The following is a 17,567-nucleotide window of genomic DNA, read 5'->3' on the forward strand; positions in this document are numbered from 1 at the left end:
ACAAAAAGGGAAGTGACAACTGGGGATACAGAGACTGAAGAAAATGTGGTGCAGAGAGAGCTTTGAGGGAGGATGATGGAAAAGTGGAGTAATGAAAACAGGATGCAGAGGGTGGAAGAAGAAGAGCTAACAGAGGATGACAGTGTTATGCAAGACCAGAGACAATATGGAGAAGAAAGAATGAGCACTGTGGACCCAGCACAAGGCTAGGAAGTACTTGGGTCAGTATTGTGAAGAACAGTCTTCAGTTATCATCCAGCAAATTGAAGACTTCACGGTAAGCAAGAGGGCAGAAGCCAAACTCCTGCCCTTGAATACATCCAGGGCAAGCCTTGAACAGCCCAATCCTATACGAGTTATTCCATCTGCTCCTCGGTGTGTGTGAAAAAGCGTCTTGGCTGCCCTCCATGTGAGAGATGAAGGAGCTGCTTGTCAGCCTGCGTGGGAGGCACTGGAGGCCAGAAGTGAGATCAGACCAGGAAGATCCATTTGAAATGTGTGGTTCTCGAGAGAGAGAGAACCATTTATGATTGTAAAAATTCCCTTGAGGGATTTAGAAACACCTGCCTATGTAAGCCGCCTTGAATGAAGTCAGAGGAGTAATCCGATGACCAGAAAGGTGGTATATAAATACCTAGTTATTTTATTATTATTGTTACTCTGGAAATATTATTCTGAGGAGCACAGGATATGATAGCCACCTTTGAACACTGGCACAACTCTAGTTGTGGCATCAAAGCCCTGCCAGTACAGCCCCAGTCCAGCCTGCAGATACACCCCAGCACCCCTCTTAATTTCTCTATCCCGCTAAAGTATGGGCAAATGGCTCCTTATCTGAGTATTCTGATCAACACTTCTGAACGTCGTGCAATCTCCTTGGCAAGATTCAATGTGTTTCCATCCAAGGTCACAGAAGGCAGATATAGGCAAATACCATATAGAGAACGCCTCTGCCCTTGTAATTTGGGAAATGTTGAATCAATCATACACATTCTTTTTTATTGTCCTCGGCACACTAGATCCCGCCACACTTACATGACTCCACTTCTTGGCAAAATGAATGGGCTTTCGGCAGAGGCAAAACTGAAGTGTCTCCTAAATGACTGCTCACCAGATGTGCTAGAGGGAATTTCTAAATTTTTACTTTTGGCGATTTCTAAGCCTTCTTAATGTAATTTGTCAAAAATGTTGATATTTTATGTTGAACTGTAAATGTTCTATTAATAATTTAGTATCTTAACTCCGTTTCTGATAAATGGGATTGGGACTAATTATGTTTGCTTTTATGATTTCTCTATCTATGCCTAATAAAGGTTTATTCATTCACCCCAGCACACCTCAGTGTCAGTATAACTTCACAACTGACACAACAGCACTCAGATGGGGTGGAGCCATGAACAGAGAGGAACTGAAAGCTGCCATATTTTAGGTCCCCTCCACATAACAGACACATCCCAAGTATCAGCAGAACACTACACTAGTATCCATACTGGTGTACAAACCCAAACACACATGTAGAAACCAGTGGGGGAGGAAAACACATCAGAACCCCACCTTCCACCAGCCCTCTGTGGTGGAGCATAGACTTCTCCCTGCAGCCACAGGGTGGTGATGGTGGTTGTGGCTGAAGCCTCTCCAACGAGTGTAGACCAATGCAAAAGTTCACTACGGTGCTGGCAAACAGTGAAAGCAGCATCTGTATCAGTGACAATTCACAGGGAGGGGTAGGTCAGAACTGACCTGTCCCACAATTTAACAGCTAAAACACGGCATCAAGCTGCCTCAATATCCTCAAATTTGGAACACACATGATCACAGCTACTTGTACAGCAACACTTTATTTGAATAATCAAAAGGAATTATAAAATGAAGCAGAGAAACATACACAAAGAAACTTTTCAGGAGGCTCCAACATAACAAACTCCCCCTTTCTATAGATAGCATCCACCCACTCCCATTCCCCCTTCCATAATACCCATACAAGTTCAGTCTATGTCCAACCCCCACCCCACAGGAGCCAGTCCTGGCAACATGCCCCACTTCCTCCCTGCCATCCTCCCCAATTATCCCTTTTCCAACCCAGGCTCTCTCACCCACCCACCCCCTTATCTTTTTAAGACAGAGAGGTTAAGTTAGACTTGCCCCTTCCCATTCAACCCCCATTCAGTTGTTACCTGGTTCCGGGTACAGGAGCAACTTGCGCTTGCTAGGAAGCTCCAAGAGGTGGCTTCCAACCATGCTGAGCGAGAGAGGGTGGCAAAGGAAGGCTTTCAATTTACATACTTAAGTTCCTTCAGGTTCTTTTGGAATCTGAACCTGGAAATACTGTGGAACAAGCAGTGACCACCATCCCCAATCACTGAACAGAGCGGGGTTTCCACTTGCCATTTGGCAGAGCCAGCCCAGCTTCCTGCTTGTCCCCACTCTTAAACATCAGCCTGCTAACTGCAGTCCAATTCTCATGTCTTCTGCAGCATGGTGGACACAGTCCCGCCCATTTGGGATGAGCTCCAAGAGATGCAGAGTGCACGCAAGGCTTCTTATGCATGGAACATGACCATTTTGAGTCATTAGTGTAAGCACCTGAAAACAAGTGTTTCTGAGGCGGCGGCCACAGTCACTGTGCTCTGGGAATGCTTCCCTCGCTCATTTACACAAACACATGAAGTTTGCTGCCACCACCTTTGAAGTTAAACGTAAGACTTTAGCCTCAGAAACACGACTGAAGTCCTTGTCAGGGTCAGAAGAGAGTCTGGTCTATTACATCTTTCAGCTCCCACCTCTCTATTCCCCTAATCTAGGCAGCAAAGATGCTGTATCCCATTTTTTAAAGCTCCTTGAACATTCCCTTACTGCAGGACCAAATCCCAGAGCCTTTGAGCCAGTAAACCAAAGACTGCCATCCCATGTATCAAAACATGCTTCTCTCTCCCTCTCAACTAGATGCAGGTAATTCTTGATGGGGAGGTGGGGAAGGGAAAGAAAGGGAAAAAGAAGCAATAGTTCTGCTTCTCCACATTCACCGACCCACTCCCTGCCTGCAAATTCAGTACGGTTTTCCCCCCAGCTGAACAGAAAGCCATTGTTACAGGAGGAAGAACTGATCTGTTGAAATACAAAAGAGACTGGAGGTGGAAGAGAAAAGGAGAAAGGATAGACAGATGTTCACCCCACCCATCACAAAAACAAATCGCACTGATGCTTTTTCAGCATTGGGAAAAGCCAATTCCCTCCAAAATTTGGAAGTGAAAGTATCTCTGCTACAGTCTGACTTGGTTGTGCCCAGTGATGCAATGCGCCACTCTTGACCTCTTTTGAGGATGGTGGGGGAGGAGAATATTCTTGGTCCTAGTGGAAGCAGTGAGGTTGCTGGTGTTTGATTCATGGCTGCTGGTGGTCTTGCATTGATGATTGCTGACTATTTTTGGCACATCAAAGAGCCCTTTAAGCATCAGGTTCAGGTCACTGAGGTCAAATGATGGAATGACAGATTGTGCTGCATTTGTTATTTGCTCCTTCCTGGAGTCGTTTTAGGAAGGTACGGCCATGTCCACTCCAAACTTCATCTTGTGAGCTTGACACTTGGCTTCAAAGAGAGCCTGAAAAAAAAAAAACACTTATACAACCTCACATACACAAATACACAATCCAAATAGAAAACTGAGTCCCAGAAAACAGAAAATCCAAGAGAGGTAAGCTCATATAGTGACACCGTTAGCAACACAGAGGATGAGAAAAAGCACGGTGTAGTGGTTGGACTGATACACTGACTGAGGGCTCAGTTGGAAAGCTTATTGGGTGGCCTTAGATGAGATGCACTCTCAATCTTAACCTACGTTTTAGAGCCATTGTGAGTACCCTGCTCTACTCTTCCTTTCACAAGGAAAGATGCAATCACGAATACTTTCCAGTACAAACAATAGCAATACATTACCCAGTGCCATGAAACCACCAAAGTAGATGGTGACTCATAGCTGGTACGTTTTCTGCCTCACTATTTTCAGGTTGCACTACCTAGACAATGACTCTCAATGGTCTCTTTCCCAAATGGTTTTCAGCTTGGTTTTTTTTCATTTTTTTAAAGACTTATTTTACAGTATTAACCAGGAATGTCAAACAAGGCCCATGAGCTGAAAATGCCCCATGCAAGCTACTTATCCAGTCCACATGATAATTGGGCTATCCCTGTGCTGCTCTTTCGGCAGCACTGCTTCTGCTGAGGCTCAGGGAGGAAGAGACAGAAGGAGGCATCAGAAGGGAAGAGGCAGACCAAGACTGGTAAGAGAGGGAGTCTCTGCTGAGGCACAGGGAGACTGTAATCATCATGTGGACCTTCCTTTCAGCAGCGCTGTGTCTGTTGAGGTGTCACTCCACAGAGGACCTCTCAGCTGCTGAGCTGCAAAGTGACACCTTGGCAGAAGCAGCACTACTGAAAGAGCAGTTCGTATGATAACTGGGCTATATTTTGAAAATATGATCTAGATTTGTGTGTTTTTTCTTCTGTCATTAGCAGCTAATGTGTTCCTACTTGAGAACAAAGTGCTTATTTTTGGTCATCATCTGCTTAATGATGTCACTTCCTGCTTAATGATGTCATTTCTGGCCCTCAGCAGGCACCATGAATGCTATTTGGCCTGCTATATGAAGTGAGTTTGACACCCCTGGGACAGGCAATCTATAGAGCAAGGATGCTCCAGCTAAAAACCCAGGAATCTTCTTCATCAAGTTTCTGCATTAAATAACCACCAATTAAAAATAGGTCTCAAAACCACCATCCCCCCCCCCAACACACACACTTCCCTTTTGGAGATGTACATTTTACCACAACCACCACCAGAGATATTCCATTTAGTAGCTTACTGAACTTTCCCCACAAGGTAAACATTTGCTCAACTACTGGCATAATGGAATGGAACAAAATAGAACATGCACATGCTGGAAGAGAAATCCCTCTAGATTCTACATTAATGGAACAATTCTACCTATCAGAGAATGATTTCCTATCAATACAAATGGAATATTCCATCCACACACCCTCAGCTTACTCCCTTTAAAGCTACTAATAAAAGATGAGAGTGACAGACATACAGCCTTCACTTCGTGTTTCTGTTTGAAAGCTGCTATGGGGGTGGCAGGGCCATCATGTGGATTGGGGGAAATTACTACCGCCACATCTTGACAAAGCACACATTATATACCTAGAATTGGTTATCACCCAGACAGCCCAGTACAACTGTAAACCATACATGCTGATCAAATTGTACTGGGTATTGGAACTCCCTTAAAAGCTGTATTGCTCAAACCTTATAGAGCAGGCAGTTATGAGAAAAGGCACAAACTCTGCCTCACTGACCTCAAGCCCTCTCATTTTGGGTCTGTGCAATTCTTGATAAGGTTAGGATTTGTAACACTAACTTCCAATGAATGCAGCATGGATGGCTATATACTATTTGTGTTGACCAAGGGATTTGAATCCACCACAATTTTCTTTAACTTCTATTGTGGTCCTGTTTGGGGGAAAGATTAACAGTATTCTATCAAGTGACTATCTTGTGTTGATTCTATATTTTTAAAGTTGAAAGGCAAATCCCTGGATAGAAGAAGAGGAGCAGATGACAAACAACTCACTGGGTGGTGGACATAGGCTTGGCATTCGTAGCACCAGACAGAAAGGTCTGCAAAGCTGAGTACCAGTGGATGCCCAGTCTTCGAGTTGTGAGCTACCATGTGCTGATTGATATAGCGGCCACAGCCAACCTGAACAGGAGGCAAAGATGAACAAGTCAGGCAAAGATGGAAGGTAGTTGAGAGAATGGACCAATATCCATCTGCAGAAGATTTTAAAACTGTCTGGATCCAAAAAGTCACAAAAAGTTCAATCCCATTCCCAGTCCACACAGCTACATTCCCCCCCTTTACTTAAGCAATCTATATCCCTCCCTTCAAAATAAGAATGTTCAGTGTGACTTAGCCAAATACAAAAGCAAGAACACAATAACATTCAAAGAATTTTAGAACATAGCAGACTATTAAAAAAAAGCTCAGAGGACTAAACAGTCTTATCAGAAGGCCCAGGAAATAAGGTAAGCCTTTCGCTATTGCCAACCACACAGGTATCTGATACCTGTCTCTCTGAAAGGAGCAGGCTGCTTAGGTCCCAAACCACGTAGGGCTTTCAAAAGTAAACACCAGCACTTGGAATTATGCTCTGAATCCTGGGAGCTCGTGCAGTTTTTTTTAAAGCACTGGGAAGACAATTTCCAAAGTGAAGATGGCAAGCACCACCATAAAAGGAAGCATTCCCTCTTCTCTCTTATGCACAGAGCAGGGACTGCCTCTTCCATGTTGCCACCTCCAACAGCACATGAATACATCATCTAAAAGCAAAGTACTTTTCCCTCAAAATGTTTTTAGCCATATGCAAATTTATGCAGATGTATTCAATTTATATAAAGACTGATTAACTTACTACAATTTCCTTAAAAATTCCTGCTGTATTTTGATTCCTGATCCTCTGCTCCTCTATATCAGTAAGTAGGCTGCGTGAATACAATTCTAACATTATCTTCCTCAAAAGTTCTCTTAAACCAGACATGGTTAATTCCACTTTCCAGGCTAGCAGAATGACTTGCCTAAGACCACCCAAAATTAGCTGATGACTGAACAAGGGAACCAAATTCAAGGATTCCAGGCACATCACGCTCCATGCTGAGGCAGACTGTATCAGACAGTTTACCTTATAGCAAATCAGACAGACCCAGTTCTCATCCTGGCTCCCACATTCTGCACAGGGCTCCAGCACATCCAAGCCAGTCAGAGGTACAGGTAGCACTGAGTCAAGATGAGGGCACCATGGTAGAGGTGTCACAGCATAAAACAGCCCCTGGAGGAGGGAATAAAAGCAGTATATAATCCATATATCCTGGGAGCCATCCCAGTCAATACAATACAATACAATAATACCTTTATTGGCATATAAGCCAGCCCAGTCTCCAATCTCCTTGAAGTTGAAGAAATCCTTCTCTATTAGTTATTTTTCAAAACCTTCTTCCTCCCTCCCCGCCACTATCCTGGCTCCCCAACACTCACTGTGTCTTTCAGATCTTCTCCAAGCAGTTCACAGAAAGCAGAACAGCCACCTGCAGCTTCATCAAGCAGAGTCATCTCAGTTGGTGAAGGGGGGAGATCTTGTGGGCTCACCTGGCTGGACTGGGGGTGGAAGTGAGAAAACAAGAGGAAGGAGACTGAGATGCTCCCTTGAAAACAGGGGCATTTGAAGTCCTGCTATTGTACCAGAACCACCACCTGCAAGTCCACACTTCACTCAGTAGAGGTGGGGCAGTTGCTGAAGTGGGAGGGGGTGGAGGAAACGCTCTCTTCCATTTTGGTTTGTATGGAACTCCTGATTGGGCCAAATAGCAAGGAGTTGGAGTGCGAATAATTTATTCTCATCTGTCTCTGAAAGTAGAACTAGAACTGATGGGTACAAACTGCAAGAGAGGAGATTTCAACTGGACATCAGGAAAAAATTCCTGACAATCAGGGCAGTTTGGCAGTGGAACAGATTGTCGAGAGAGGTGGTGGACTCTCCCTCAATAGAGATATTCAAGCACAGGTTCAACAAGCACCTGTTGGAGATGCTCTAAGAGGATTTCCTGCCTAAGGCAGGGGGTTGGACTAGATGACCTATTAGGCCCCTTCCAACTCTATGATTCTATGACTGGATGGCCTTGAAGGCCCCTTCTAACTCTAAGATGGCAATTCTCAATCATCCCCCTCAATACAAATGCAGAACCCTGACCCTATAGTTCCTGCCCATTCACCCAAAACAAAATTCTGAAATAAGATGCCCTCATTTAAAAACATTTTCCAGGCTTGCTATTTAGGGCACCAGTCTTCAACTGGTAGATTTGGAACCCACAAGTGATTTGTGACTCCAGCTTCAGCAACACTGCAAGCATTTTTTAAAAACAGCTTAAGAGAGAAAGACTGTGGGGTTGATGGGTGGGAGGGAGAAGGAAAGGACAGACACATGCAAAAAAAAAAATCAGATGAGGCTTCCATGTGGCACCCAAGTTTGAGAAGTTGAAAACTTCTCCTTTCAATTCAGTCTTCAAGTTACATGATCATCATAATTACAGGTTCCTCAACAGCAGAATAGAGAACAAGTTTCCCAGGAAAGCATCTTCCTCACCTCTATCAATCTTTCTCCTACAATGCATAGGGAAAGTGCAAAGCATAGGGAAAGTGTTTGGTGTGTTCTAGGACACACTCTGCTCATACAAGGCAGGGGATGGTGAAGCCCAACAAGTCTAGCCAATAAACTCCATGGCCTGAGTATGCAGCTGCAACATGGCCCAGAATCCTTTGCAATGCCTAGGAATTCTGTGCCAAAGAGCAGATGCAGAAAGCATTCCCTGAAGCACCAGCCTAGAGAAACCTAGAGACAAGCACCAGCCTAGAGAAACCTACCTCTGCCTCTTTGTCAGAAGATTCTGCTTCACCAGAAGAACTTTCTGTTGACAAGCCTCCTCTCTTGATATCCTCAGCCGGCTCAGCCTTGTCAGGGGAGCTTCTGTCCTTCTGCCTAGCCCCACCCACTGGACTGGAGTCAGGAGAGAGAGAACTTGAGGCCGTCTCACTCTCCTCCACAGGGTTGTCTTCTAGCTGAAGGGAGCCCAAAGCCATGACTGCATCATCCACAGTCTCCACAGGCTGAGCTGTAGGGGTTGTGATCACAACCACTGTAACCTTCATAGGTTGAGGTGTAGAGTTGACAACCATATTGACCGAAGTCTCCACAGGCTGAGGTGTAGGGCTTGCAGCCTCATCAGACATTGTCTCTACAGGTTGAGCAGTGAGGATTGTCATCAGTTCAGGGGAGTCTTTTCTGGGGATTTCATCTGGAATGGGAATTCCTCTTCCAGCCCGGGTCCTGGGCTTTTCCCGTAGAATAGCAGGCACTAGTGGGGGAAGACATAACATTATTGGTACAAGTGAGATGCCCACCAAAAATGCTGGAACACCTATGGAAATAGGGTGACAAAGCTGTGCTGTAAATGAGAAGATTGATGAGTAACTGCTCCAACTTCCCTTGGAAGTTTCTCAGTTTGTTTTGCCTCACTTACCCTTAGCCCCGTAACATCTTCCTTGATTCTGTCCTCCTACTCCTTCCTTCCTCTCCTCCCTTTAGTACTAACCTGCTGGAGCCCATCCCTGTGGCTGTGTTATATAGTCAAGGGAGGCTTCTGCAACATCAATCGTTGCTACGTTGCTGGTTGCTAGGTGTGCTGCAGCAACCACAGAAAAACCTGGGGATTGGTGCAGCGCCTGCTGTCATCACAAAAGCCCCTGGTCTCCCCTGCCCCTGGGGACTAAACAGATCTATTTCCTCACACATGGTTCCCAAACTTACCACAGTCATGGCGCCCTTAATTCACAGCAGCCTCTTCTTCCAGGGTCTCATGGGTGCCACCATCTTTGATCGCATGAGATCTTCCATGATCCAGGATGGCAGTGCTCAGGAGAGCCAGGAAGAATGCCAGGGACATCCCACAGAGCCCCTGTGAGTTTGTCATGGTGCCCTCAGGTACCACAGCACACTGCCTTACACAATTTTGGGAGGGATCCAAACTATTACTGGAGCTTCCTTCCAGATGAAAGGCTGCCGCTTACCCAATCACATTCTGTGACCTTCCCTTCCGACTCAACTTCAAGATATTCTCTTTCCTTCCCACCAGAAGGGAACATCATCCATGGACAGGTGGCCATAAAGATGCACCACAGCTGAGTGAGTACCAGCCTCAGCTTCTTCCATAGTTGGTTTTCCCCTACATTTCTTTTCCTTGCCTCCTGCTTTCTTCTCCATACCAGGGAAGGTAAATATATGTTCCAAGTGTGGAGGAAGTAGTTTCAGTTGTAAACATCTGTTGCATTCCAATACATTTGTAGTCTTCAGGACTACAGGGCCTGTTATGTTCAAACCCCTCCCACAATGCTTAAGATGTACAGCTGTTAATTGCCCTCCACCACTCTGAACTCTCACCTCCAGGCCCTGCCTCCTTCCTCTCTGTACTCCTATTGAGTTGCAACTCTTCTTCGAGGCCAGTTGAGGAAGACACTCACTAAATCAGGGGAGCTCAACACGTCGATCCCGAGCTACCGGTCGATCGCCAGGCAAAATGAGTCAATCGCGGAGCCCTTAGACTAGACTAAGGGCTCTGCGATCGACTCATTTTGCCTTTAGCTGCTAAAGGGTTGGGCTTGACTTTGCAGGACAGCCCTCACTAATCATTGCGGAGCTCTAGCTAGACCTCTCCCAACCGGGCCACGTGGGAGCGGAGAGGTTGGTTCGGGGGCAGCAGGTAGGCTGCTGATTTCTGCCCCAAGGTATGTGTGGGAAGGAGCCTGGCTGGGGCTGCAGTGCTAGCCACTTACACAGGGGTAAGCCCTGTTGGCTCTAATGGGGCTTTCTTCTGAGTAGACATGCCTAGGATGGGGCTCTGAGGCTGCAAGCTTGTCCACACTTTCCTGGGAGGAAGCCCCACTGGCTCTAATGGGGCTTACTTCTGAGTAGACATGCATAGGATGGGGCTCTGGCTTCGTGGAACTAAAACTGAGCCACATATTCAATTCAGTCCCAAAGGAACTGCAAGGTTGTTTTGTACCATCACTTCACACTTCCCTGGAGGTGAATCCTTTGATCACAGATTTACTTCTGAGTAAACATGCAGAAAACTGTACTGTTAATCGCTTTTTTCCCCCTATAACTTTTTCTTTGTATCCCCCTGTGCTTCTGTTTGCTAAATGCAGACACTTTATGCATCTGATAAAATGGGCTTTGGAGCCCAATCCCACGCATGTCTACTCAGAAGTACATCTCATTATAATCAATGGGACTTGCTCCCAGGAAAGCATGGATAGGATTGCAGCCCTACAACACAGTCCTATGCTTGTTCTACCCTGAATTAAATTCCATTATAGGCAATGGTGCTTACTCCCAGGTAAATGTGCATAGGATCAATCCTATGCCTGTCTACTCAGAAGTCAGTCCCATTATAGTCAATGGTTCTTACACCCAGGTAACTGTAGTGGAGCTAAACAAGGGTTGGGCTTGACTTTGCAGGGAAGGCTCGGAGCAGAACTTCGGTTGTGCCTTGGAGAACCTGAGGAGCGTCTCCAGAAGGGCTCGGGAGCAGCCCGGGACTGTCTGGAGGAGTTGCTTGGAGCCACTCAGAAGTGCCGCTGATGCAGGGTGGTGGCAGCCTCTGGCTGGGGAAGTTCAGCAGCAATTGAGAGATGCAGGTGCCCAAGGCTGCGGTCCTCTCCTCACTTACCCGGGAGTAAGCCCCATTGACTAGCATGGGACTTACTTCTGAGGAGACAGGCTTAGGCTTGGGCACCCAAGCTGCAATCCTCTCCACACTTATCCGGGAGTAAGCCCCATTGACTAGCATGGAGTTTGCTTCTGAGGGGACATGCAAAAGATTGGACTCTAAAGCAGGGGTGCTCAAACTTTCAACTTTAGGGATGCTGGACCTTTAACAAGTGTATAGAAGAGAGAATTTCAGCAGGTGCAACTTGTCATCCCACAGATGACAAGCTGCACCTGCTGAAATTCTCTCCTACACAATTTTAAAGGTCCAGGATCCCTAAAGTTGAAAGTTTGAGCACCCCTGCTCTAAAGCTCCTATCCACACTTACCGGAGAGTAGACCCCATTGACTAGCATGGGACTTACTTCTGAGTAGACACCATAGGGTTGGGCTCTGAGGTTGCAATTCTGTCCACATTTACACAGGAGTAAGCCCCACTGACTATAATGGGATTTTAAAAAAACTCTGGTAGATCTCCGGCCTTGCTGAGTTTCAAAGTAGCTCTCGAGCCAAAAAAGTGTGAGCACCCCTGCTCTACGCCTTTTAAAACAGTCTTAACAGGCTGTAACATGACCATCACAGGATCCCCTAAGCACAAGTTTACTTTGTGGTTGGAACTTGGAATTTTCAGATCTACGGGGCAGAAGGCAATGACTGGGCTGGAAATGTCACAACTGCACTGAGAGCTTGTTTGTCCCTATTGGTGTTCCTAGCAGGATGTAGCATTTGTTGAGTCATCCCTCAGGTGCACTCAAAGGTTCCCCCAAGATAGCCATTTCCCTTCTCCATTCCAAAGTTCTCCAACCCACAGTGGGGAGATAGTCCCAAGAATGAAAACAGATGAGTGCAGACACCTGGAATAGTGTGACAGAGAATCAAAAGTACTCAGAAGGCTTCACATTACCCCAATAATTCTCATAACCACCCAGGACTAGTAACCCTAGATTTGAGACCGATGATGAGGAGTGCCAGGATTATGAAACAGTGGCCTACCACTGTTCTGTGGCCTGCTACCCAGTGAGTTAAGAACATAAGAACAACAGTTCTTGGAAGAGACAAGATGAGAACTGAGAACCTCCCAGCCCATGGCTCACACACTTGGCCGCCAACCTACAATGGCTCCATTCAGCATTGTAGACCCTCAGATCATTTACCTTCCAGTCGGAGGCTTGCCCAATACTTGCGGTGCACGGCAGCAACATGGGCCAAAGACTGCAGGGCGCTGGGGTGGGGAGCCTTGAGGCGTCCCAGTAGGGGAGGAGGATCCCCCAGGAGGCTGCGTGTGCACATTGTCATTGATTCAGAGATGGATTCTAGGTTGTAGCCACCCTGGAAAAGGAAAAGGATCAAAGACCTGACCCATCACGCAACAAGTTGGTTGTCTCTGTGCAGGTCTGCTATGCAAATTCACATCCTACAACACAGGCATGGAACCTGCTACCCTACATGAACATTGAATCTCAGAAGTGTCCACTTTAAATTTTAAACACACTAAAAGCAGGTTTCTAGCCCTTATTGCTTCCAAAACACCAAATCAAGTTCAGCAGCAGCCCTAGAAAACAGAGGGCATCCTCAACAGTCTCTGGGGTGTCAAATGAAGACCAAGATGTCAATTGCTGTATTTGAAATGAAACAGAAAGGAACAAGGAATGGAATGGAAAGACTGATGGAAGATGGTTTAATACTACCAGTACTTAGTATTTACATAGTGCTTAAGTATTCATGGTTAGTATTACATACTGCCTAGGTGTTCAAAGCACTTCACGTTCATTACCTTGTTGTAACCTTTACAACCTTGTAAGATAAGTCAGTATTATTCACCCAACAGTTCCGATGGGGGGGGGGGGCCAAATGGGATGAGACTTAGGCCAAGAGAGGGACTCAGGAGTACCCAGGTTATAGCTCCTTCTCTTAGCCAATACCAACTTGGCATCACCAACTTGGCACAGGCTGCAAGCAGGACAGGCTGTTAGCCTTGACCATTTACTCCATGAGACAGATGAGGCAACTCTTCACATGATCGTCTGTTTTTCCCAACTCCTTTTACTCCAAGCATTCCAAACCCATGTTTGCAAGGTTTACGTTTACAAAAATACCTAAATTGTTGCCATATTTACTGATTTTTATTTTATTTTACTGTGGCTGCCAGTCCCACACTTCCCTTCCTGCCCCAAGACAGCCAGGTGCTTTCCTGACCCAAAGCTGGCTCGTGAGTCATACCCTTCCAAGTTATTGAAGTTGGCCTACCTCCAGCACAACAGCCATCTTGCCACCTGCCAAGCCCAAGAGCAGGTGGGTCATGTGTGCGTAACACTCTGGAGTCACAAGGCATCCACCTAATGGGTCCCCCCGAGCAGCGTCAAAACCAGCAGAAACCAGAACCAGCTCTGGATTAAACTACAATTAAAAAGAAGACAAAAAAGTGGGCACTCCTCTCATGCTAATCCACTCTGCTTCCCTGATGCAGAAATAGGACGCAAAAGGCTATGACCACCATAGTCCACATCTCACTGGAATTAGTAGGCCTGTCCATCTCTCTGTATGAGTGAATGACCGTGACTGACTGCAGAGCACGGAAGAGCAGCCCTAACACTGATCTTTTCGATGAGGCTGGAACTACATGACAGAAGAGACACATGGCCGCTAAAAGCAGAAGCAACCACTGCCGCCCTGTGTCTCCCTGGTATTGCCTAGTACTGTAAAAAAGGAAATATGCTGCATGTCACACCAACATCACGTTCCAGTTCTCTCCAGGCCTGCTCCAGTTCAATGTCTGCTGCTCGTAGGGAAGGGAAAATACCAGATGTGATGTTCTGTGATGAGCTTTGCCTTACTAGGATGATACTGAGGGAGAGGGGAGGAGCTAGTATTTTTAGTGACAGTCATGCTTACCCTATACCATCAAATTCTGCTCTTAACTAACTAGCTTCTACTCATCTTGAGAGTGAAGAAAACTTGAAAAATGCTCATATATAATGATAGGGAAGCCTGGGTTGTCAAATATATTTTATTCTGCTGCTCTTGGGAGAGGGGGAAACTTGTGGTTGCATGCTAAAAAAGTAAAATCTCTCATTTGCTCTCTGTACAAAATAATCATTTAGTAATTTGATTTTTCTCTGTAAACCACTTTGTGAACTTTTGGTTGAAAAGCGGTATATAAATACTGTTAATAATAATAATTCTTTTATTATGGGAAACGAAATGTACCTATTTACAGAAAATAAGGGTTAAGCTTTAAACAAAAATTCACCCTAAAGCCCTTTTAACATTCTCGTCCATGGACCATCTCTCCTCCATCTCAGCAACATGTCTCTGCTCACTTCATTCTGTGCAAGTCCATTTTTGGTCGGCCTAGTGGCTTCCAGTATCTACTGATAAAGCAATTGCCACCTGCTCCCTTAGACCTGCTCTATAAATGGAGTCTTTTCCCTTCCCTTACATGCACCAAATTCATCCCTATCCCAAAACTGTAATGAGCACAAAAGTGCACGTGGACCCCCCTTATCTAGTCCCTGCAGCATTGTATCCTTTCTGACATATTTGTGAACATGCAGACATGCTGGGCAGCTGGTATGAAAAACGCACTTGGAATTAACTATTGTTATTTGAAATTTGAGGATATAGTCACACTACAGAGTTCAGAGTAGCTTAATAATTTTTCTCTTCCTAGGGAACTACAGTTGGGGGGAGCATGATCTCTAAGCTAGCAATCTAACAATTCTCAGCATCTTCACTGAACTGCACTTAGGAGAAGTCATGTCAATTTATCAGTTAAATTGACATAGTTTTATATCTGCAGTACAAGTAGAAGTGTGTGTGGCTCCTAGAAATTGGAGCACCGTACTGACCCACCCACTCCAACTCCAGAATATTCAGTTGCATCCCCTACCTCATAGCCGACAGGCAAGACAATCTGGTGAAATGCAGCCAGGTACTCGGAGTCTCCCATGCGGGGACAGTTCCAAGGCACATTCACGGTGAAGCCCTCGCCAGCTCCCCGGCCAACTTGATCATAGTCTGCATCCTCGGAGGTGGGGAAAAAGGTTCCATTGTCATAGCGATGGAGGGAGACATACAGGACGCTAGATTAGTAGAGGAAGGTAATCAGAAAGGGAGATGAATGCCTGGCCTGTCCCCCCACCCCCTCCATTCTCAACATTGCCATATCAGGCTGCCTAAGAAGCACAGGATGTGGTTACAGCCTGCCACTGAAACCACTGGAAAGTTCTTCCCTAAAGATTGAAAAGACCACAGGGATGCTTGTAGACCTCCACTTGCCTCCTTACACTAGTAACTCTTGTGACCCCTGGGCCTCTCCCTCCCTGCAAATTGGACAGTCAACACAATTTTCACTTTTAAAAAAGACAGTTCATTTTTGAACAATGATGTTTAGCAATTGATGCACAGCATCATTAAGGCAAGTATATAAAAGGTGTTGTTGGCACCCTTCAGTCTCGGAAGACTATGGTATTGCGCTCTGAATGGTGGTTCTGGAACAGAGTGTCCTCTCCAGTGCGCAAAGCCTGGGTAGAGTAGATATGGAGGACAGACTGTTACCCATGCAGCAAATCCCCCCTCTCCATGCTGCTGAAATGGTCCAATGGAAAGGCAGAAGCCAATACGGTTGGTTCCAGCGGCGTCGCAGGAGTTGCCAGAACATGACTGTGTTCAGCCATGAACTGCCTCAGGGACTCCGGCTCCAGATTTTGCCTCGAGGTTGACTCCTGAAGCCTCTTCCATAACTGGATGTAGCCACAAGGCAGTGGAGGTTTGGGATCAGAGTTTTCCTTCTCTCAGATGAGCTGCCTTCCTAGGCTAATGAGTCCCATCTACCCCGTGGCTGTTTAGTCACCTCTTACGACAAGTACAGCCAAACCGAGGGCCTATTCTTATCCCCAGCCCCCAGGGTATAAAGGTATAAAGGTAAAAGGTGTAAAGTTTCTATAATGTGTATAGTTTATATCTGTTGCCCAAGCCTGGGGTTTCTGGTCACAGATTTGAAGTCTTTTGCTCCCTAGTAGAAATCCCTCAGTAGAAAGCAACACAGCTACCCAAATGAAAATGAAAGCTCACCCGTGGCCAAGCAGGAACCTGCCCCCCCCCCATCACTAGGCCACATTAGTGTCAGAGTGACTTGAAAGGGGCAGGGAAAGACCACACACAGTACCTGGGATCTTCTTCAAACATGTGTTGTGTCCCATTGCCATGGTGAACATCCCAGTCTAGTATCATCACCCTGAATAAAAAGACAAAAATCAGATCTGCAACTATACCTGTGCTGTAAATTTAAAGGACACTCAAGCATATAGATTAACTGTCAAGCATTCCCCCCAGGAATTTTTGCCCAGCCTAAACAGAGCAATTCTCAGGGTTCCAAGTCAGAGAATGAATCTCGACAGCTAGAGTTGCTTAAATCTGCAGAGCAACCTGTGCTCTTGAACTACCAGCACTGGGGCCACCTCACTTCATAGGTCGCCCAGCCAGGCGTTGAGCGTATCGCGCTGCCAAGGCCACTGAGTTGAAGAAGCAGAAGCCACAGGCTGTGTCTGATTCAGCATGATGCCCCGGTGGTCGGACAATGGCCAAAGCATTTCGGACCTGAGGACCCCAAACAGAATAATTACTTCGATTCACGGTCACACAGAAGTTAAGCACCATCACTGACACTTGAATAAGGAAGTCTATCTCCACTTGGGCATGGATATGCTAAAAAGGCTCCTAGGCAGGGCGAGAGCTGCCCAGAGGCCTTTACAACCCACAGCATGGAGATGATGCCACCACTAAGCAGCTGAGGTCTCAAGACCTAAAAGTCCATCATCGAGTTGTGAAGTAGGCACTCCCCAATATCCTACACAGGACAGTCTCAGAGGTATAATCTGAAACCAATCCACCCATTTTAAACTGGCAAAAAATATTTCCCCTTCTTGTTTTCATGCCACCAGGGTGATCGGCACCAACTACCAGCAATGACTGCTCCTTATGTCTCTCCTTGCCCCAGAAAGCTCCTGTGCTGCTCACCTCTCCGGAAAGCACAGCCTGTACTGCACTGAATGCAGAACCAGCTGCCAACCGGGCACACTCATAGGAGCTGGCACAGATGTAGATGGAATTGTACTGGTCACCCTGCCGATGGAGGTCGCGGGGCTTCATGGTGGCGGTGGACTTCACCGTCTCCACGTAGGTGAGGCTGGAG

General features: G+C 46.2%; 1 protein-coding gene across 3 annotated transcripts in view; it reads right to left on the bottom strand.

Annotated features, from left to right (window-relative positions):
* Positions 1 to 1,819: 1,819 nt before the first annotated feature.
* The window catches only part of HDAC6 (histone deacetylase 6), a 36,709-nt gene continuing 20,961 nt past the window's right edge, over positions 1,820 to 17,567 (bottom strand). For all 3 annotated transcript variants that reach the window (XM_066613996.1, XM_066613995.1, XM_066613997.1), the window contains 11 exons: positions 17,393 to 17,561; positions 16,839 to 16,972; positions 16,542 to 16,610; positions 15,264 to 15,456; positions 13,622 to 13,771; positions 12,529 to 12,703; positions 8,473 to 8,963; positions 7,090 to 7,209; positions 6,737 to 6,883; positions 5,629 to 5,757; positions 1,820 to 3,599 (listed from right to left, as the gene is read on the bottom strand). In XM_066613996.1, coding sequence (XP_066470093.1) covers positions 3,531 to 3,599; positions 5,629 to 5,757; positions 6,737 to 6,883; positions 7,090 to 7,209; positions 8,473 to 8,963; positions 12,529 to 12,703; positions 13,622 to 13,771; positions 15,264 to 15,456; positions 16,542 to 16,610; positions 16,839 to 16,972; positions 17,393 to 17,561 — 1,846 coding nt within the window. In that variant the 3' untranslated portion in view covers positions 1,820 to 3,530. The remainder of the gene's footprint in view (positions 3,600 to 5,628; positions 5,758 to 6,736; positions 6,884 to 7,089; positions 7,210 to 8,472; positions 8,964 to 12,528; positions 12,704 to 13,621; positions 13,772 to 15,263; positions 15,457 to 16,541; positions 16,611 to 16,838; positions 16,973 to 17,392; positions 17,562 to 17,567) is intronic.

This window comes from Tiliqua scincoides, chromosome 2 (assembly GCF_035046505.1).
Source record: "Tiliqua scincoides isolate rTilSci1 chromosome 2, rTilSci1.hap2, whole genome shotgun sequence".
Classification (NCBI taxonomy): Eukaryota; Metazoa; Chordata; class Lepidosauria; order Squamata; family Scincidae; genus Tiliqua; species Tiliqua scincoides.